This window comes from Narcine bancroftii, chromosome 2 (genome assembly GCF_036971445.1).
Source record: "Narcine bancroftii isolate sNarBan1 chromosome 2, sNarBan1.hap1, whole genome shotgun sequence".
NCBI classification, from domain to species: domain Eukaryota; kingdom Metazoa; phylum Chordata; class Chondrichthyes; order Torpediniformes; family Narcinidae; genus Narcine; species Narcine bancroftii.
Genome location: NC_091470.1, coordinates 307,474,753 through 307,498,515, shown reverse-complemented (window position 1 = coordinate 307,498,515; position 23,763 = coordinate 307,474,753). Strand labels below are relative to the sequence as shown.

Here is a 23,763-nt window from a genome sequence, read left to right as displayed (position 1 = left end):
TAGGAACTATTAAATCATCTTTAATATTTCAAAGTACTGATGCAGTATTAACATGCACATGCCATTCCAAAAATTGTGCAACATCTTCAAAAGTAGCGTTCCTTCCTGGATGAATCTTAAGCTCTGCAACTTTGGTTCTTCATAAATCCTTCAGTTTATAAAGCAATTTATTTACAATAATTGACAAATTAGCAAGCAAATTCAGCTCTTGCAAATGTACACTACTTCCCATTACGTTACTACATCCTCTTAGAAAGAGTGCATATGCTTGTAAAGCCTTTGTGTCCTCTTATTGCTGACCAAGAAAGAATCTTGTCTATGTGGGCCCTTGCAATTTTATATTCATCCCCATAATGATGATGTATTAATTCTTTTGCCCTTTTGAAACCTTGTTCTGGATTTATATATTGACAACTTTTCACCAACTCCTACACCTGTCCTCCAGTATACTGTTCCAGGTAATATAGATGATCTTTAGCGTCGTTAGTATTACTTTCAATGTGATGTTCAAATAATTATATGAACGCCAGATATTGTGATGGATCTCCATTAAAAATTGGAATTTCCTTCTTGGGTAAACCATATGAACCTTGTTGCTACACTAATATAGCAGAAATTTTATTTTGTTTTGCTATGAGTGATAATATATCGTCCGCTGTGGCTTGCAACTGGTTGTCTTGTTTGAACGGATTGTATAGAATTTGAACTGGTCCCATAGGTGTAGGACCTTGAATTTTAAGGGATGGCATTGATGGGGTTCCTTGGTATCTAATTGATGGCATTGGTGGAGATTGTTGACTTGTCGCTGGTTCTTCAGCAACACAAAGAGTCATAAATGATTGATTATCATCAACTCGCATGGTTGAACTTCTTTGAAATACTCTCCTTTTGGGATATGCGCTTGGAAGAGATTGAACATCGCCAGCTCTTCCCACCCATGGCTCCTTGCTCGAGTACACTCACTTCTTGTGGCTGCGGTACCCATTAATCTTCTGGAATGTTAAGTGCTAGCCCTTTGGGTATTTTACTTTGAGTGATAGATCTTACAGAAGCCAGAGATTATGCTTTTACTTTGGCCATCCTCATAGCATATTGTTCCTCAAGCTCTAGTCTTTTCTTTTCTCTCTTCAATAATTTTTTTGTTCTTCACTAGCCATTTGTAACTTCAGTTGCTGATTCTTCATTTCAGCTTCCATATCTTCTAGAGAACGTCTTTTCTCAAACCATTCACATTGTGCAGATACTAGCCAAGTCTGCTTGCTCCTTAGCATGCATAGCTGATATGCTTGAAGCATGCGAAGCTGCACTTGCTCTTGATGCCTTTGAAGACTTTGAAGATCTTCCTGTGCTCATACCCTTGGAAATACTATCATCAGGATTCACATCTGAACTCACAGATACCACTGATTGAGTCTCTATCTTTAGCATTTCGCTTGGTACAGCACCCATGGGGCTTTGCAATGTGCATTCATCTGTTTCAGTTCCACTAACCTTTAAGTTAACTAATGAGGCCTGCAGTGTCTTAATTGTGTCCTCTTCTTGGTAGTTAAAGTTACTTCTTCAATGGTGGCTGGCTCCAATCTCCTGCCAAGCGTTGTTGGTTTGCCTGGCTGGCTCAACTCACCGACAGTTCTTTGAGAGGAGCTGTTTGCTCGAGGTCTTTAGCCCGACGAGACTGCTTCATGGATTCTTCACACTGCAGCCTGTCTTCTCCTGGCTTATCCTGGTTCCTGCGAATTGTAAACAAATTTGTATCTTGCTTGGTCCCTTTAAGAGGATTTCTCTGGCTGAATTGTCTGTGTTCTGCACACAACTTTCTTATCAGATATTTATAAAAAATGTTTACAATAACATTTCTGGACTTCCTGCCAGATTCTGCAAACAGAACGGTATCTTATCTTTCAAGGTTACAGGTGTCTTGCAGTCCTTGGCTCAACTGTACAATCAGACATGTTCTCATAGAGGCTTCTGGAATATTCTCACAGAAAACTGGACTTCTCATTAAAGTTTAAATGCTTCTTGATTTTAAATCAAGTTGAGTTCTTTCAGACAAATTTTATGAGCCCTTCTTCCAAACAAAGTTCACAATTATATCAAAATATAGATGACACTTTCCATGTTCTAGTATTTCCCAATTTCAAAATGTGCCATCTTCAAAGAAATGTGAGGACGATATTCCAAATGACTATCTTATTACTCCAATAAACAAAACTTTGTTGATGCAGCTTTAAGTAGCTTCAATTTGTTCATAAAACAGATAAACATTTTGCATAACTTTGCATTAAGATTTTCATAACAAAGAATAAATAAAGCATACTGTATAATGATATAACGATATTCAACTTTAAACAGATATAATAAGAAATAGACAAAAATAAGATGATGTAAGTATCTCAAGCTCACATCTCTTTCATGTTTCATGGAGGAATGAGATGCAAGCTCATGGTCTGCTGGGATATAATGACATATTACATCATAGTCACTATGGTAACACTACAAACAATACTTTTTCTTCATGAAATAGGCACAAAATTAACTAAGAATCAAATACAAAGTTTTAACCTTTACACAACCCCCCCCCCCCCCCCCCAACCACCACTACCACCAACAGTATCAGCAAATCTCCCTGCCAGGTTATTGGATCCCCTCCAGTTCAGGTTCAAACTTTCCCATTTGTACAGGTCACTTCTTCCCCATAAAAGATTCCAGTGATCCAAGAACTTGAAACCCTGCCCCCTACATTATCTCTTCAGCTACTCATTTGTCTGCACCATCTTCATGTTCTAACTTGAGATTACCACCTTGGATGTCCAGTTTTTCGGTCTCTTTCTTAATTCTTTGAAATTACTGTGGGATGCCATTTATCAAAAAATACAGAGGTTGTTCAAAGCCTTTAAATTAATTTGAGCAGGGATTCATTTATTCCTTTCATTATCGAGTTATAATCAGCCTCGGAGACACATCAAGCAGGATCCCAGGGATTTTGTGCAACAGGGGGCTTTCCTGACTTATAATGTGTATTAAAGATTTAGTATGGAGCGGGACACTTGGATTGCATTGGCAAATTCTAATTTGCAGAGACATAATGAATATCTTTTATTTATGTGGATGATGCAGCCAAGAAATTCTCATCTTAAGATCAAAAGCATTTTGCTTTATGATCCTGGTGGTTCAGCGACTCTCATGTGTGGACTCTACAGAGGTTTAAGAGGGCACAGAGGGGATAATAGAATTCTTTGTCTCCTCTGGCATACTCTGGATGAAGGAGCCAAACATGAAATGTAGAATCATGGCATTCACCGTCAGGATACTCTTGTAATTCAAAATGACCAGCACTTTGAAGGAGAGGAGGCCTTTCCTGCCAATCAAATGTTCATGTTGCTGAAGGAGACCAAATGGCAGATGGGCAAGGTCACGGACGCCTGTGTGTGTGGAAAAACAATCATGCTGAAAGAACTCAGTGCTGGAGACGTCACTAATTTCTCACTGAAATCAAAGATGAAATCATACATTGTGAGTACAGAGATGTTATTGATACTTAGAAAGATCATGTCGTGGGGGTGTGGAGAAATGACATGATATTGACTTTCATGGAGGTGCCACTTCATGCACAGCAGTGTAGCCATTGGTTTCCCCCCCCCAGTTCAGGTTCAAACTTTCCCACTTGTACAGGTCACTGAATCGTACATACCTTGGTGACGACAACTTTGCAAAACTGAGAAATCTAGGTAGGTTGCAGTGACTGTGAACCTCTTGGGGGAGTGGACTTTTATATTGATGAACACATATGTTTTCTGCTCAGTGGCCCCAGTTTACCCTGAATTGCCAGTCCTTGCCAAAACGACCTCTCCAGTGATGGACTAACATCAGTGACTCGGGTTGAATGAGTATTTTTGCACCTAAAGACTTTCTCTTGCCCCACTGAACTTGAGTCTATCTTTTCTCCCCGGTCCAATCCCTCTCCATCTGAGATTCCTCACATGTCCTCCATCTCTTCAATGAGTTCCAATTCCCTCAACTTCACAGCCTCTTTTTCATGATGGTTTACACCTCCATCCCCCATGAAGAAGGCCTCAAAGTGTTTAGCTTCTTTCTTGACAAGAGTCCTAACCAGTCACCCTCCACCACCACCACCTTCCTCTGCCTGGCAGAACTTGTTCTCACTCTTAATAACTTCTCCTTTGACTCGTCCCACTTTCTTTAAATCAAAAGAGTAGCCATCCTTACCCACATTGGTCCCAACTATGCCTGCCCTGCTTGTGGACTTTAGGGAGCAAATCACGCTACAATCTACGCAGACAAGGCCCCGCAACTCTTCCTCTGCTGTAATGATGACTACATTGGAGCTGTCTCCTGCACCATGATGAGCTCATCAACTTCATTCACTTTGCTGCCAACTTCCACACTGACCTTAAATTTATCTAGTCCACCTCTGGCAGCACTCTTCCCCCTTCTTGAAATCTCTGTCTCTAACTCAGGAGATGGGGTTTGTACAGGCATATTTGCACAACCCACTAACTCCCACAACTTCCTCGATTCTATCCCCTTTCTCACAATTGCTCTCTCTATACCTGATCTGTTCCCAAGATGAGATTTTCCAGTCCAGATCATCTGAAATGTTCACCTTCTTCCATAAAGGTTGCTTCCCTTCCACCACCAGCAACTCAACCCTTACCTGCATCTCCCCACTTTCTATCTCTTCTGCCCTGTCCCCCTCTCCCCACAGATGGAACAAATATAGGATTTCCCCTACCAATCTACTAGCCTCCTCATCCAACATATTATTCTCTGTAATCTCCGCCACCTACAACATGATCCCACCACTAGACACAGCTTCCCCTCTCCACCTTCCATAGGGACTACTACCTCTGTGACACCCTTGTCCACTCATCCCTCCCCACCACCGATCCTCCCACTCATCCCTTCCCACCGATCACCCCACTCATCCCTCCCCACCACTATGGCCACAGGAAGTGTCATACTTATGCCTACACCTTCTCCCTCACCACCTTTTGGGTCCCCAGTCCTTTCAAGTGAAGCAATGCTCTACTTGTGTTTCCATAGGAGTTATTTGCTGCATCTGGTTCTCCCTTTGTGGCCATCTCAACATCGGAGAAACAAGGCACAGACTGGGAGACTGCTTCGCTGAGCGCCTTCATTCTGTCTACATTAATGACAGAGATTTCCCAGTGGCCAACCACTTCAATTCCATGCCCCATTCCCATGCTCTCATGTCTGTCCATGGACTTCATGTACTATCCCACCAAAACCACCCATAAATTGAAGAAACAACGCTTGATTTTCTGTCTGGGCATACTCCAATTGTGTGGCATTAACATTGATTTCTCTGGTTTCGGCTGGCCTTCTCTCTGTTTTCCCTCCCTTTGTCTTTTTCCTCTTAGCTGTCCACTCCTTCCCTCGCCATTCATAGAACCACCTCTCATCCCCCTGCTTGCTGCTGTGCCCTCCCCCTCTTATCCATCTTTGGGACCGTGCTCCTCCCACTGCCTCTCCATCCTCCATTCTGTTCAGGCGCTTGCCTACATTTTTTCATACCTTGATGAAGTGCTCAAGCCCAAACATTGGTTATGTATCTTTATCTTTGCTATGTACACTACACTGTTTGACTTGCTGAGTTTCTCCTGCATTCCATTTTTACTTTTTTTTGATTGATGCATATATAGGTTGGCACAACATCGTGGGCTGAGGGGCTAGTACTGCCCAGTAATGTTCTATGTTCACTCGATGAACTCTCAAAGATGGTTCAGCAGGCACTTTTGATGGCAGCAGAGTAAAATATCAAGAAAATAAGGCAATGTGTTCCTAATTCTACTGAGACTGTTCTCTTTCCCTGGTTACATTTTTCGCAGATCCTTGATAGTGCAACCTCCAGCTCCAATGTAGGTGTAACGTGCAAATGTGTATTACATAAATAATGACATCATCTGTAGCTCACCTGATGCCACAACAAAGCAGACCTAACATGAATAGTATGGGGAAATGCTTGGCTAAATTTCAACTTTGATGCAATTCCACCTTCAATGACCTCCAGTATGATCAACTTCAGATACAATCAAAAATGGATTGCTTTGTGTCTAATGCTTTATGCCTACTTGTGCAATACATGATCCAATTTCTGGGCCAATCTCTTCTAAGGCTTCTCAGGTGCTTCATGAATTTCATAAAGAGAGCACAGTCATGACAAGACTAATGAAACGCAGGACTTGCAGCAAATAAATGTGGGAAATAGCAGAGTGACATTTTACCAAAAAAAATCCTTTGCACTCTCTTCTGAGAGATTGTTCATGTTTAAGTTTGCTGTGTGTTGAATTGGGTGTTTTATTAAAGTTTAATAAAATCTCAGGAGTTATTTCCTGTTAACACTAATTGTGGGTCACTACTGTGTGTGAGGGAGAGCTTTTGTGACCTCTGTGACACCGTAGAGACAGTGACTCAGTCACATTGTTTATTGCAGGCAATTGAAAGGTTTGCCAGCTCTTCCTCATAATGTCTGTATATCACAAAGTTTCTGTGTGTTGATATCCTTTCAAACCAGAGGAGGACATATTTGTTAAACCGAGTTGGTGTGTAATATCACCTGAACCAAGAAATAGTATGGATTCTTTTTCTCCTTTGATAAGAAAACATCAGCGAGAGATAATGCAGAACATTTACAAATTTGAATTCCTGTGTTTGAATGGATTATATGCAAGTCTATTTAAGCTTTGTGAGGGATACAATTCTATTAATGCACAGGTGTTGTTGGATTAAACTTCTGAAGTGAGAAGACACCTGATTTTCTTCCCTAAAGAACATTAGGGCAGCATGGTTGGCATAGCGGTTATTGAAATACCTTTATGGTGCCAGCTTTCTGGACTGAGATTTGAGTTCCACACCGTCTGTAAGGAGTTTGTACATTCTCTCCATTTCTGTGTGGGTTTTCCACAGGGGTCCCAGTTACTTCCTATCATTTTAAACATACTGGGGGTGTAGGTTAATTGGGTGTCACAGATCCGTGAGCCGAAATGGCCTGTTACCATGTTGTATGTCTAAATTTAAATATAATGTTTGGTTTTACCGCAGTTTTGCAATCACCATGACTGATCCTTGCTTTTATTTCAGTTATTTAATTTATTCAATTTAGATTCCCAAGCTAGGATTTTAACTTGTGACTTTGGTTCTTTAATTGCTATGGATTAATATCCAACAATATAATTAACTAATGTCACCATATCTGATATTGTATGTTCTACGGCATGCCCTGGAGATTTAAAAATAATGATTGTTTTTTTGGACTTCTCAGAATATTGAGGGAACAGATATTGTTAGAAGTACAGGCAAAGTTGTCAAAATCATTCACATTTTTTGTCGGTTGCATCACTTTTTTATTGAAAGAGCAAGCCTACTGTTGAATATCCAATTCAGCTGGTTTTTCTCCTGCCAGACCTCAGAACCTGAGCATCCCAGCAATGACAATAAATCCTAGGGGAATAACTTGCATTTAATGTAGTATAAAATAAATTGCATTGAAAATGTAAAAACTGAGCTAAAGATGATGTGAGGGGTACGTGAATATTTCATTAAAGAAGTGGATCCAGGGAAGGATGTGGCGGGCTAGGGCTGATTGCAGGAATTTCAATGTATGGGACTCGGGTGGCAAAATGACAATATCAGTGGGGAAAAAAAGGACTTGGATGCAAGTTACAAGAACCGGGAACCTGGAGGGAGTTGGTTAGGAAGAGGAAGGAGGTTGCACAGAGAGAGAAAGACAAGGTCGGATAGGGACTCGATGATGATAATGAGAATTTTGAATTTGATATTGTGGTGGACTATAAGTCTGTGTAGATGAATGAGTATGTTTGTCATATATCATTTAATAAGGAGTGTGTTAATGAAGAGGTAGAATAGATATTTGGGAACCCAATGGAAGTAGGACTTGATTCCATCTTTAGAAGACTTGCTGAATTATATTATTTATGGGGTTTAACTTCAAGGTTTCACAACCTTGAAGAGCAGACCAACTGTCTGATCAAGTGAGTTATGTGAAGCCTTCTCTGACACATTCTTTCCTATCAACTACATCAGGAACTCTACCAACTATCAGCCTCATTATAAATACAAACGTATCCATTACTTCCTACTCTCACTGCCAATTCTGAGAGAATCCTGTGTTTTGCATAGTAACAATTCCCACATCTGTTTGAACGATGAACAAAAGGATTTTAACACAAGAAGAGAATTTTAAGTTTGAAGCATGAGAAGAATACTATGTGTATCGATCAAGTTTGTTGACACATTTAACAAGGTGCAGTAAGGTTGTTCCATGAGTATTCCAGTTGGACATAGAGCAAGTAAAACACAGCCCAGAAGTACAGAGTTACAGAGAGAAATCAATTAGTACAGAGTAAAGGAAACATTATTTTACTAGTGTGAGGTCTTTTCAAGAGTCTGATAATGGGAGGAATGAAACTGTCCTTAAATCTGGTGGCATGAATCTTTTTCCTGATGGGAGGAGATTGAAATGAGTATGACCTGGGTAGGATGAGTTTTTAAACACATTGGGTACTTTTCCAAGGCAGCGAGGTGTAAATGCAGACAATGGAGGGGAGGGTTTTTTGTGGGCTACATTGACAACTCTGCAATTTCCTGTTGTGTTGGATACAGGACTAGGAATGTGATAGCTGTGGCAGATGATTTTAAATGAGCAGAAGCTCTTAGAGTCTGGGAGCCTAGTTGGGAGAGATCTGCAGTAATTGGACATGAAGTTTTGGATACAAGGCAAAATTGCTGAGGAGGCATGGGGGTACTGTGAGACTAAGGGAGGTAAAGTTGGGGTAATTGTGTAGGAGATTGCATGGGCTTGCAAGATCATCTTGTGGTCAGAAGTGACAACGAGATTGTGTGCTATCTAACCCGAGACAGTAACTGAAGAAGTCATGCCAATGGTGAGGATATCATTTTGTGATGAAGCCTGATGATGATGGACATCATTTTCCAGCATTAAACTTGAGATTATAGCTTATCCAAAGATTGGATGTTAGAAAGGAAATGAGACAACAAAGAGGAAAGGTCAGGATGTTAAACTCAGCAGCAATGTAGACCTCGATGACATGAGTGTATGTTAGTTGATCCTTTGTGAGGGTGCATCAGTGAAGAAGTGAATGGGCCATGGGGAAATCTTTGGCATGCAATGGAGTAATGATTCAGGAAAGTGTTTCTGGCTCCTGCTATACCTGCTTCTTCAGCAAATGTCCCACTGGAGTACCCAGATTTTCCAGCATTGTACAAGCGAAGATTTTGAGGCATGAATCATTTCAGAAATCCAGCCAGGGTGGGATTTGGTGCCATTGATTATCCATTTTTCATAGTAAATTGACTGAAGGGAAAAGTTCAGTTCAGGAGCAGGAACCAATTTTAACTTGTATACTATAATCTGTCAGAAAATGTGCATAATAGAAACTGGAACACAATTATTTCTATTCTCTTATTCCTTTTGTGATTTATTTCAAGTGATTTATTTTCAATTGATGTCAAAAATAACCAAAAAACAGAAAAAGTTGCTCAGGACTGATCATTGGGCCATTCTGATTTGCTTTTTATTGAAGAGCATATCAATTTATTGATAAGCCCTAGGGGAATGGCAGCAACACTGAAATCCACTTTCCACCTTCTATCTTTTGTAATGCCATTTAAATGCATTAATCCTTGCCTCACTAAACTACCTAACAATGATTTTGGAGTGTCGTACTGTGAAGAACACCATCTTGTTCACATCTGATCTGGTATTTCCCATGCTCTTACAGGTGGAGTTAACCAATGATGTGCAATCCTTGCTGCCAACAATGGTGGCTGTCATGGTGGCCAGGATGATTGGAGACTTGTTCAACGATTCATTGTACAGTTCTTTACTGAAGCAGAAACGTATTCCATTTCTGGAGCCGGAGCCATACGTCTTGAACCAGAAGAAACCGTAAGTATCATCTGAATAATCCAGCAGCCTCAGTGTCTAATCCAGACATACACGATGGTATTTATTACGGTTCTAAACTCTCTTTATATGTTCAAACAATGTTAAATTATAGGACCATACTATAGAGAGTGATGACAAATTGAATTTTAAATGACCATTTTTAATGCTTTCACAAAATGGAAACAGGGATTTGTCCATGTGTTATAAAGGTTTGATTTTCCTGTGCAATATGTGAAAGAAGACTCTGGAGTGGGTCTTGCAAGCCATTGCAAAAAATAATTTTACGTTGCTCTTCATTATCAATAATTTTGATATTGATCGATATTTCTTACTGTCAGTGGGAAAGAAATCACGAGGGATTACCCCTAAAGATCAAGAAAATTCCAGTGCTGCTATATTGTTTTATAATGGCTTTCATGCAGTCTATTAAATGTGATGTGGAATTAGGAGAACTGAATTAAATTAATTTGTTGATATGTTGTCTGCCCAAGCTAGCAGTCCAGAAACAAATGTTTTAACAGCATAGTTTGGGGACCAGGAAGAGTGGAAGCTTGTTTCGTACCCTTCGAGGAGGACTTTACTGAATGAACCCTACTGTAGTTAGAGAGAATCTGCACCCTTCCTCAATCAAGATGCTTCCCATTGTTCAATTGACAGGGCCATTAGTTAAAATGCAAAGTTGTCCAATTCATGACTATTTAATAAATCATCTAATGGTTAGACAAAAGATTTGTTGCGATAATACAAGGCATTTGTGTGTCATACTCCTTGACAGTGAAGTTCTTTGCTCTAAACATAAGTAGGTTCTATGCATTGAGGAATAGTATTGCCCAAGTTTTCAAATTATATCTGTGATAAAGTCAGAAGGGTTCTGCAATACAAAATTGAATAGATTTATTGTTAAAAATTCAAAAGAAAACAGGATGGGCACAAAAATTACAAATTTCTAGGAAATTAAATGTTGTGTTATTGGAAGTTTGATTTGGGAAGGGAAATTCACATTTGACTAATCTGAGGGTCTGGCCAGGAGAATAGTTAAGCAGGAAATTAGGTTTGGATTTTTGAAAGGGTTTCGAGATTCTGCACAGGTAGTTGTTTATTGAGCTCATTGGAATTGGAGGTAATATACAAACAAAAATGAACAGATCCATGTCTGTATAATTACGCCCCAATTCCATGAGCTCAATAATCAACCACTTGTGCAGGTTGAAAAGTTGTTACTTGTGAAGTACCACAGGTATTGATGCTTGGATGCCAGATTTTACACTGTTATGAGCCCAGAGGACCCCAAAACCCAGCAGCAATAGATATTCACCAAGACAAATAGTCACTTAAACAAAGTTGCTTTTAATTATCTTTAAACATGAAATCAGAATCACACTTTAACTTATCACTATTGACTTAACTAGCCTAGCTTAACCCCCTTCTAATTCTAAATGCTCGTGTATGTAATATGTGTGTAAGTTCAGAAAAGTTCTTTGATTCACAGTCCAGTCTCACTTCTCACTCCTTCAAGTTCATTGGTTGCAGGCAATTCTTATACTGTGGACAGAATTTAATATTTTTAATGTTCACCAGGCTTTGGTGCTTGAAAGGTAAATGCTTACTGCTCAGGAAGGTTCTTGTCGGTTTTCAGAGAGAGATTTATAACCATATAACAGTTTATGGCGTGGAAACAGGCCATCTTGGCCCTACAAGTCCACGTCAGTTCACTCAAACAATTCCACTAGCTCCCACTGCCTATTCTCCATCCATAATCCTCTAACCCCCCCCTCTTATCCATGTATATATCCAGCCTCCTCTTAAATTAAAGAATTGACTCTGCCTCAACTGTTTCCTCCGGAAGATTATTCCATTCAGCCACCACTCTCTGAGTGAAGAAGCATCCTCTTATGTTTCTCCTAAAATTTTGCCCCCTTACCCTCAACTTGTGTCCTCTTGTTTCAACCTCAGGGGGAAGTGTCTACTTGCATCTAGTCTTATCTATTCCCTTCATAATTTTAAACACCTCTATCAAATCCCCTCTCAACTATCTACATTCCTAACCTCTTCAATCTTTTTAAGCCAGGCAACATACTTGAAAATCTTCTCTGCACCCTCTCCACTTATCTATATCCTTCCTATAATTTGGAGACCAGAACTGAACACAATATTCCAAACCTGGCCTCACCTATCCTTTAAACAGTTGCAGCATCACTTCCCAGCTCCTATACTCTATGCTATGATTTATGAAGGCCAGCATACCAAATGCCTTCTTAACCACCCTGTCAACATGGGAATCCACCTTCAAAGAACACTGCACCATAACTCCAAGATCTCTTTGTTCTTGTGCATTACCCAATGTCTTCCCCTTTACTACATATGTCCTATTTTGATTATTTTTACCGAAATGAAGCACCTCACACTTCTCTACATTAAATTCCATCTGCCATCTTTCAGCCCAATTCTCCAGACAAACCAAATCCCTCTATAATCCCTGAAAACCTTCCTCACTATCCACCACTCCTCCTTTTTTCGTATTGTCTGCGTGTTTACTTACCCAGTTAATCACCCCATCATCCAAATCATTAATATAAATTATGAACAACAGGGGACCTAGCACTGATCCTTGAGGTACTCCACTTGTCACAGGCTTCCATCCTGACAGACAGTTGTCCACCATGACCCTTCTGTTGTCTCTCCTCCAGCCACCTCTGAACCCATCTTACTATTTCTCCATTAATCCATAGTGACTGAACCTTCCTTACTAACCTTTCATGTGGAACCTTATCAAAAGCTTTGCTAAAATCCAGATAGACTACATCAACCTCCCTATCTTCATCCACCTTTCTTGTTACTTCTTCGAAAAACTCAATAAAGTTCGTCAAACATGACTTCCCCTTCACAAACCCATGCTGGGTGCTCCTGATCAATCCCTGTCTCTCCAGATATTTATACACACCATCTCTAAGAATACCCTCCATAACTTTCCCCCACTGAACAGAAGCTTACTGGCCTATAATTACTTGGCTGACAACCACAACTGATTCCTTTTTCATCAGCCACTTCTGTGTCTTGCCAAAGAAACTTGCCCCCTCAGGGTTCTCCAGATGATAACCCCTTTTAAGGTCACCAAAGAGTTCCTTTTTGTTTCACTTATTTCAAGAGAAACATTAGACAGCCAGTCCACTCCTCTTGCATGGACCACAAGGGCTTTGACCAGGCTGAACTAAGCACTCACAACCCATTTTACAAATGGGGTTTCCACACAAGCTTGCCATCTTGCCCTGTTCCAGTCCCAGCTGCTGCTGCTGACTGTAAAACTGCAGAACTGAATTCTCTCATTCTCTCTCACTCTCTCTCTCTCTCTCTCTCTCTCTCTCTCTCTTCCCCCCCCCCTCTGAAAAAACCAGTTTTTTTCGCTCTCTGCTTGCAAAACCACATGACCCTCTTCGAACAGCAAGTTCCACTGCAGATAATCTGTGGTTCCGACAAGTTCTTTCATCTGTTGCCTTTTTGTAAACAACAATCCATTAGTGAAGTCTCTTGGGCACTCTCCAAAGCTTTTGCAAAGGCTCTGGGGTCCCGACATGTCTAGCATGAGCAGAGCTTCAATGTTTTAAATAAGATCTTTTTTGAAGTGTTTGTATGTGACCTACACTAAAAAAGCTGACCCAATTTATCTCCCAAAAACATATTTACATTACAAATACAATACAAACAACATAATCTGCCACAACACCAACAAGTGAGCTGAGGATACAAAATATCACAATTCCAAGTTTTTGTGATGAATGTGAATATGGAGCAGGATGTAAAGGAGCTTTATGAATAAATTGATTGGGAAAAGGCATGACATGATGTGGAAAAAAAATAAGGTCATCACTTTGATGCATGTGTATGTGAACAGCAGAGGATTTAATAAGTGTTAAGATATTGGGTAACATTGATATTCAAAGGGTCATAGATGTGCTTCTGCTTAGACCTTAAAGACCAATGTGCAGGAAGAAAGTGAGGAAGGTAACTGTTAAGCTTTGATTACAGGAATAGGGACATTCATTTTGATTTTATGGGACCTTGGTGAGGTAGTGCCTAGAATACTAGGTACAGTTTTAATTTCCTTATCAAAGAAATATGCACTTACCATTAAAAGAGTTCAGTAGGGCAGAAAATTCCCCAAACTTGTTGTATAAGAGCTTGCTGTATAAAAGATTAGGGTTATGGAATTGTACATCACGGAAACAGGCCTTTCAGCCTCACTTGTCCATGCCTGTCTGGGCTGGTACTGTTTGCATTTAGACTGTATCCCTCAAATATTTAAATACTTTGCAAATATCGTTAAAATATTGTAATTGTACCTGCCTCTACCCCTTTCTCTGGCAGCTTGTTCCATATCTCCACTACATTTTGTGCAGGCCTGCAGCCTGCGTGGGCCCCTCAGCCACTGAGCCCCTCACTAATCTGCCGTTGTGGTCACTGGCCTGAAGGCTCATCTGCATTGCTTTTCCTTCTCATCGGTTAGTGGGGGGTGTTCTCCCTGTTTCTGGTGACCTGCACCGGTTTGCTGCTCCCTGGAGTCTACAACCCTTCGTGGGCGCTGCTGAGCACAGGTATCTTGGGCACAGACCCTACAATTGCAGGATTTTAAAATAAAATACCATTGGCTCCTTTAACAGGCCATTTAAAGCCTGTTCGCAGGCATTGGCGTTCGGACCCTATCTGAGGAGAAACATTGTGACTATCCACCCTAACTACACCCCTCATAACTTTATAAAACACATTAAGGTTGCCCTCAACCTCATCAGCTCCAAGGAAATCAGTCTCCGCTTTTCCATTCTCTCCTCATAACTCAAGCTCTCCAGTCCTGGCAACATCCTTGTTAACCTTCTTTGCACCATTTACAACTTAATGACTTCCTTCCAATATCGTAGTGACCCAAACTGCATACAACATTTCAAGTGCTGAATCACCAACATCTTGCACAGCTGAGACAAGATGTCTCAAATTGTGTCCTCTACCACCTTCACCATCCTGACCGCCTGTGTCACTACTTTCAGGAAATTCTGCAATTGTACTCTTTGATATCTCTGTTCTACAAGCCCCCCAACCCCAAGGGCCTGTAATTTAATCTGTTTGTCTTGCCCTGTTTTAATTTCTTATTATGTATCACTTTGTACGTCTTTGAGTTAAATTTCATCTGTGGTTCCTCTGCCCACTTTCCCTTGTAACAATTTAGATGACCATTTTCCCCAATTCACTATACCACCAATTTTGGTGTCATCTGTAAACTTGCTAATCATACTGCAGCAAAAATCCCTACAACACTGATAAATTTAACCAAAAATATCCCTCAAGTGTTGCCCTCTGACTGCCATCACCAAGCCAATTTTGTATCTAATTGGTTTGCAAACCTGGATTCCATGTGATCTCATCTTCCAGACCAGCCTATCATTTGGGACCCAGTCAAAGACCTTAATAAAGTCCAAATGAACAATATCTCCCACCTTGTCTTTGTCATTCTTCTTGGTCATCTCTTGCTTGTTGTACCACTCTATCCTAGGATACATTTGAACGGATCTTGGGGATTTATCTGACTGCAAAGATTGAGTAGATTGGGGCTTTTTTTTAAGAGTTTTGAATGATGAGAGGAGTTTCATTGAAACTTGCAAGATGTTTCTCACACTGAGGTGTCTAGGGGTGCGTAGTCTGAGAATACGATCTGTACATTAATGCGTACTCTGGGGATGGTGCTGGAAAATTATGCTGAGTTGGAAGATGAGCTATGATCTTTTTGAACGTTAGAGCAAAACTCAAAGAAACCGGGTATACTCCTGCTCCTGTTTCTTTCATTTAAAAAAATCGTATGGAAGTACTTGTTTCATTGCGTTGAGCCAGCTGTAGATCTTTGAAATGGACTGTTCCCACAGATTGCCTTATGTGCAATCAGTTCAGGAGGATCCCCTCTGTGCATTTCAAAACTGTTAACTAACCTTCTTCAACCAGCCATTCACCTGCCAAGGAACCTCATTTTCTATCCAGCAGCTGGCTTGCCTGTCAATTTGGCTAACTGTCTGGAAGAATCATAAAATAAATCATGTGATCCTGCTGTTAAATTCAGCAGAACCTCGTCTGCCTGAGTTCTTTGGATGCTTGTGAACACCAACTTCTCCTCCATGCCCAGTCCTTTCTTGAAGTAATAAGATTGCTAAACTCCATTAAACAAGGAAAATTATTAGGTTATTTCCATGATTCTTCAGAGAAGAGGTGAGATAGAGCTATGCATGTGTAGCAGGAGAGTGAAACCCAAATTTAAGACAGATATACCCAATTTTGAATTTAATGCATTGGACAAATAAAAATGTTGCCAAAATGCCGCAGGTAAGGAAGAATCTATGAAGAAAGAAACAGTTAATGTTTTGGATCAATAAACATTCTGGTGAGAGTGGATTCAGTTATCACATCCAAAACCTACCAGAATGCCAAAAGAGTATCTTTTCCAACTTTAGCTTTGGCACACATAGTGATTTGCTTGAGTGCAGAATACAGTTTTCTCTTTGTACTGTGTTTGATTTTGGCTGGACCACCTAATTCTTCCCAAGAGCTCTCTTTGTGGCAGGCAATGTCAATGCTATGCAGTCCACTGAATCAACTATATATTAAAAAAAAAATCAGGCATGGCACTGGAATGAGGACACCAGCAACATGGTGAACCAATTGGAAAAAAGCTTTTCACATCAGACGACAATATTCTGGTCCACTATGATTCCCACCACGAAGTCACCTTGACAGTAGACGCCTCATCAGTAGGATTTGGAGTGGACTTGTCACAGATAAAAGATGAAGGAGAACAACCAGTTGCCTATGCCTCTCAGTTGTTGACTGATTCCGAACGTAATTATGTACAACTACATCATCCATCAATATTTGTATGTTAGAAAGTTTTTCTTGGTGACAGACAACACACTGAGTTTAATACTGGGCCCTAAAATGGGAATACCTATACTGGCAGCAACAAGAATTCAAAGATGGGCAATGCTACTCCCTGCATACGATTATGATTTGAAACATAAACCAGCAAAATAAAACGACCATGCTGATGCGCTCTCCTGTTTTTTTTTCCCCAAGGAAACTTCAACAAAAAGATTAAACTATCAAATGGACGGCTGAAGCCATAGCCTTCAATAAAAAAAAAACTTCATAGCCTATCTATCACAGAAAAAATTATCAGTAGAGGTAAAAAAGGAGGTAACACTATCAAGAGTCCTATACTTCACACTGAAGCTGAGGCTATAGCAGAAGAGCTAAAGCCCTATTACTCCAAATGCTATGAAATATTGGTTGAAGAAAAGTATTTATTATGGAGAACCAGAACAATTATTCTCCCCAAGTGGAAAATCGTCCTACTGTTGAAATGAAGGCACTGGCTTGAATGCATGTCTGGTGGCCTGCCATAGGCACCAACATTGAACAAATAAGGTAATGCTGCACTTGTCAGGAGATGCAACCCAAGGCCCTACAAGCAGAAGCAAATCCATAGAAATGACCAACATGACCTTGGCATAGGGTTCATATAGATTTTGTGGACCTGTTTATGTGAGAAAACTTCCTCATTGTTGTTGATGCACACTCAAAATGGCTGGTGGTAATCCAAATGATGATGACAGACCAAACAGTTGATAGACTTTGAAATATATTTTCCATATATGGATTGCCCATGGAACTCATTTCAAATAATGGCCCACAATTTGTGGCAGATGTTTTAAAAGTGTTCCTATGAAATAACCACATTCGGCACATCCTCTCTGCACCCTATCATCCAAGCACCAATGGGGAAGCTGAATGATTTGTACAAACTTTCAAAAAAGCCGTGAGAACAACAAAAGACCTAAACCTTTCTTGGAATCACAAAATTTCTAATTTCCTACTGGTCTACAGGAGTACACTGCATTCAACGAGGATGGGATGAGTCTTTTCTTTGTTCTCTGAGAGGAAGCTTGTGGGGCCCACAGTGCAGACTCCCTGGTATTTCCTCTTTAAGATCATCAGACCATATCTGGAGTTCCCAGGTGGTCCGTCTTGATGTTCGTTGCCAATCTGTTATGTATTTAACAGACCTCAGAACACACAGAACAGAACATGGTGTTCATTCACTACTTTCATATAAAACTAAAATGGTGGATTCTGATAGCATAAATGAGTAATGATGTCATCATGTATGACATGATGATGTAATCCATAACACATTACAGTACTGGAGCATCTAATATTTTTCTAAAGACAAACAAGCCATCATATCAGACAGCCATTTAGTGGGAGTGAGAGGAACAGCATCTTTCTACTTCATTAGTATGGTCCTTCTGGCAATCGGAGGCAAAAGCTACTACATGGAATTGTGAAGAATTCAATATCAGATCATTGGGCTCATCTATTCCAAACAAAGCAATAAAAGGAGATGTAGTCAAATTAGTATTAAGAACTAAAGATAGTGTAGAATTATGTCATCCCAATAATTGAGAAGAGAAGGACATAACCAAACCATATGATACAATGAACAGTTTTACATTTATTGCATTTAGAAAATAAGTTAGAATAGAATTTAGCCAGTCAGGTTTTGGAATAGTGGCTATGATGTACTCCCTTGAATTGTCTAGCACAGAGAAAAGATGAATGAGTACGTCTCAAAATAGAATCCCATCTAGTCTCAGAAAATATTTGTTGGAAATCTTGTACCCATAGTTTTTAATTCATCCAGGAATTATCCTTGGATAAAAAAAAAGTAGCTCATACAGGGAAGACAACAGCTGTTTATGGTCTGGTTAAAAATTATATATTTTCCCTATAACATTAAACTCCAAGTCCTGAGGAAGTCTCAAAGATAAAGAGTTCAAAAATTCCTAACCTGTAAATAATGGTGTCTGGGTATTTAGCAGATAGTTGTTCGAAAGAGGCAAGATTATGGTTGATTAAAAAGGTTCAAAAAAGATTGGATGCCTAAGTTAGACCTTTAATAAAAACGAATATCCTGAACTGAGGGAAGAAGAAAGAATTACTTAAGATAGGACTAACTATGGTATCCAAAATGTTTCCTGAATTGAAACCAGATTCTCAATGTATGTCTGACAAAATTATCTGATAATCTAAAAGCAGGGAAAGGTAAAGGTGCTCCAAGTATTGAAATAAGGGAGAGCTTTTTAGTAGATTTAATTTCTAAATTAATCCAACCTGAAAGAACCTTATGATGAATCCAAAATAAATGTATCAGATATTAGCTGCCCAGTAGTAAAATCTAAAATTAGGTAATGCCAAGCCTCCATTATTCTTAATAATATTTTGAAGGAAGGCTTTTTTTTTAAGTTGGGGAAGCTTATTATTCCATATCAAGGAAGATATAAGAGAGTCCAAATAATTAAAAAAAGGATTTAGGATCAAAAACAGGTACAGCTTGAAAAATGTATAAAAATTTTGGCAGGAGCCATGGGCAAAATAATATCCAATTAAGGACATCGAATGCAGGGACCATTGAGTCAAGGTCTTCTTAACGACACAGTAGGGTAAGAAAATTTTCCTTAAACAGGTTACTAAATTTCCTAATGTTGATAATACCCAGATCCATCTCCCCTCCTCAGGTCCCCTTCCAACCAACTTTGGCCAGCTCCTCTCTCATGACTCTGTAGTTAATATGGATACATTCAATTTTAACCTCCCTCTCAAACTGCAGAGTGAATTCTATCATATTATGATCACTGACACTAAAGGGTTCCTTTATATTAAGTTTTCTAATCAAACCTGGTTCATTGCACACCACCAAACCCAGAATTGTCCTTATCCCAGTGGGCTGACCACAAGCTGCTCTAAAAAGAAATTTAATTGGCATTCTCCAAATTTCCTTCTCTTGGGGTCAAATGCTAATCTGATTTTTCAGTTAATTTTCATATTGACTACTGTAACATTGCCTTTCTTACATACCTTTTCTAACTCCAGTTGTAATTTTCATCCCACTTTATGGCTGATATTTGAAGGCCTGTATGTAACAAGGTCTTTTTACTCTTGTAATTTCTCAACTTATTTTCTACACTTGCAGTTTCTCCTCTTTAAAGATGAGCAACATTTCTTTAAGAGTAGCTGCCTTATTTATTATCCAGTTCTCAAGCCAAAACTCATTGCCTGTATTTTGGCAGGGTACCTATTCAAATGAAACAAAGTGGGTAATGTCACCCGACATTATAAGTGGGTGTAGCTCCTGTTATTGGACGCAAAACTGGAGCATTCTGTTCTGCCAGGTTATTTTAGATTTCTGCTTCTGATGGATCTTTTCTAAAATTGATGATATTTTATTGATCTAGCAAACAGGTAATATTAAAAGTAAGCCAACAAGATTGTACCATCAGACACTATCCACAATCTCCTCACTGCTTTATGCAGGTAGATGGATATCTGAGAAAAACATCATTTGAAGTGAAAGCAAAGATCTGAATGCAAAAGAATGAGGGAAAGCAGCCAATGGAAAAGAAACAGACAAGGAAATCCATTTGAAAAGTTTCCTTCAGAAATCCCTATGGATCTCAAATCTACAATGACACATAACAAATACTCATGCCAGCTGGGCAACTGCCTGGACAAACAAGGTAGCTGCAAATGGATACTATAGCTACCAATCTGACCGCTCCCTGTAAGCATGCTGCTTTACTTTGTTTTACACAGGAATCATACCAATGGAATTACAAGTGTCGTGAATCCACAGTAGCACATCAGTTGTATAATTGTCCATTGTTGCAAAATATATTGAAAACCCAACCCTATCCCTGAAGGACAAAACAGTCTTTTCATTGGTCAGGAAGATATTTATATGGATTTTTCTTTCCTCTCAGATATTCTCCTATAAGATTATACTTTCCTAGGTTTTAGTGAAATTCCAGTTTGCATTAAAAAATTGACAATACACTGTCTCTCTGCCTTGACTCAAGTTAATAGCATTTTTATACCTGATATTTTCTTGATTTAGACAGAAATCTTAAGACAATGCTGAATTAATGCTGTGTTGTTGGAATTGCTTCTTTTGAATTATATATTGAATAGTTGCCCTGTTTGCTGATACAGGAGGCTATATGTATGTGGGAAGAAGGGTAAACAAATTCTCCTTCATCAAAACAAATTAACTGTCCACTCGCTTTGTGTGGAACTTTTTGCACAAAACTTTAGTTTTCATAATCCTAAGACTTGGACTTTTTCACTAGGCACTTCAAAAATCCTCCACCACTGACTGCAAAATCCTTAATTCACTAGCAGGATAAATGTCTTAATGGCAGTGTTCTCCCAAGCCAACATCTAGAGCAATGAGGTATGAGTTACACTGTCAGTCCATGGGAAGGCAACTTTGCTCACAAACCAATGTGAGACTTGAAACCCTGACCCTCTGAGCTCTGTCATTAGAAGTTATTACCAGGCAGAGAAAAAGATCCAAGTAAGTGAAAACATTCTTGAATTCTTTCCTTTGTCTGCCTGGGAATATATTCCCATGACAGAGCTCAGAATAGGCTACCTGTTTGGTGAGCTGTTGTCAAATATGCAAACAACATAGCCTGTCCAATATAACCAACTAAATATAACTCGGCTACATTACTGAAGTATCAGCCAGAGAGAGGATACGGGAGTTGGCCTGCTTGTCCTCCAGTGAACATGGAGGATTTTGCAGAGACAGCTTTGTCACACTCCTGCAGCAACTTGCAATAGGTTTCCAGGTCTCAGAAGTATATATATGGCAGGAAACCTGCATGCCATCGTGGAATGAGGAAAGTTCATATCCTCTACATTCTGAATTGGATAGCAGGTCTTTAGGAGGAGGTGGTTGAGAAGAACCCTGGTGAGAACCCCTCTGTAGTTGCAACTGTTCTATTTGACTTATTTCTTGAAAATGATTATGATTTTGACATTTATGAAGTCCCATGGAATATGCTCCTCTTCCCAGATGTGGGCAACAAAGCTGTTGGTTTGTTACAGGAAGTTTTCAATAGCAAGTTTTAGGATTTTGAGAAATTTTGGTTTGACAAGCTTGCATAGGCAGAATATATTCTTAATGTAACCACCCTTATTCTTTTGGAAAAACTACCATAGTTTGTGCAAAATTCAACTGACAGGCACCTGTGACATCTGTGGTGGTTGAATTTTGCAGCTCAGTTCCATTTATCTTGAGATGGTGTAATACAGATTTTATTTTAAATGTTACAAAAGCACAGTAATAATAAATGGTGTATATCAAGCATAATGGGAGGGAAAGTGAAAACTCTATGGAAGGATCTCTTGACATGTACAATGAAATAGTTGATTTCTGCACAAAATTAGTCAAAAGCACCAGATGTTTTTATTTTCCATTTTGGCTGCAAAACCCTCTGCCCAGTTGCCAGTATTTAATCATGGCAGTATTCCAATTGATCATAGTTCTTCTGTACAAATTGTACAGTGCAAAGAAAAAGTAGAAAGGTGCTGTTCATAAACAGGAACGACATAAACTTATATAACTAACAAAGCTTCTGGCCACATAACATTTGGATTGCCTTGAAATAGGAATAGTAATTGAAGCTGTGTAATATGTCAAAATTCTGGCAATTCAAGGTTTTTTTGTGGGAGCTGGATACAGCAGAATTGTACATCAAGAATTTTGATGCTTGATTTTCCAACCATGTAAAGTTAATAGTAGGAAAAGCATGCCCAGATTTCCAATATGTGGTCCCAATTGGTGAAGATTTCTTTCTTGCCAATAATGTGAATTTGGATTATTTTTCCATATTCATTGTTGCTACTCTTAGTCTTTCCTTTTCAACTCTATTGATTAAAACATTGGACCTGGCTTTCTGAAGTATGTGATTAAACTTTGCTACTGTTTTCATAAAACGTCTGGACTTTTTGCAGAAGCAAAGTTGTGCATCTCAGGTGATCCTGATAAATCAAACATTTTAGAGCAGGAATATGTAGTGACTTTTACCAATTTATTTTAAACATTCCTTTTAGTTAATGTTTACTTAATCATAAATTGGTTTTGAAAGAATGTTTAGGATTTTATTACAAATAACAAAACAGAGAAATCTTTATGTTTCCAATATAATTATGAATTTTATTTAGAGATATTTATGCATATTTTTGTCCAATCTTTAGCCCTGGATTTAACCCTTAACAACCATTGGGAATAGGTGTGTGGATGTGATGGGAGTGGACAGCAATATTTCTCCTTTGATCTTCATTGTATTGTGTGCTGAATGAATATTGAGATGGTCATTGGACATGGTCAATGTGAGATTGAAACATAGGAAAGAAATGGAAGGAGGAGGGTTGATTCTTGAACGAGGATGAATATAAAAGGAATCTGATTTGTGAAAAGTGTGAGGTGTTGGTGGATGTGCAGCTGAGTAGTGTGACAAGATGATGTATGCAATTGTAATGATGCCAATGGAAATGATGGAGTGAGGGGAAGTGTAACAATCGTGGGTAAGAAAATTAATTGTGTTACATATTGCTGCTGAGCTAGGTGGAGAGATGAAGTGTACTTGTGCATATAGCTCTTCTTGGGTGTCTGCATTGGTTTTCTCTGGGGGCTCTGGTATCCTCCCACTGTTCAAAATGTACTGGGGGTGTAGGTTAATTGAGTGTAAATTGGGTGGCACGGACATGTGGGCTGAAATGACCTGTTTCCAAGCTGCATGTCTAAATATATAATTTTTAAAATAAGAATCTACAAACTCTGGGCCTTGTCACATTTGCGTACTTGTCTCTGCCGCTGATGATGTAAGTGATGCAACGTGTGGGGGGTAATAGCGTGCATG

General features: G+C 39.4%; 1 protein-coding gene across 4 annotated transcripts in view; it reads left to right on the top strand.

Annotated features, from left to right (window-relative positions):
• The window catches only part of LOC138755494 (chloride channel protein C-like), a 90,321-nt gene that overhangs the window by 46,528 nt on the left and 20,030 nt on the right, over positions 1–23,763 (top strand). For all 4 annotated transcript variants that reach the window (XM_069921539.1, XM_069921540.1, XM_069921542.1 and 1 more), the window contains exon 12: positions 9,804–9,970. In XM_069921539.1, coding sequence (XP_069777640.1) covers positions 9,804–9,970 — 167 coding nt within the window. The remainder of the gene's footprint in view (positions 1–9,803; positions 9,971–23,763) is intronic.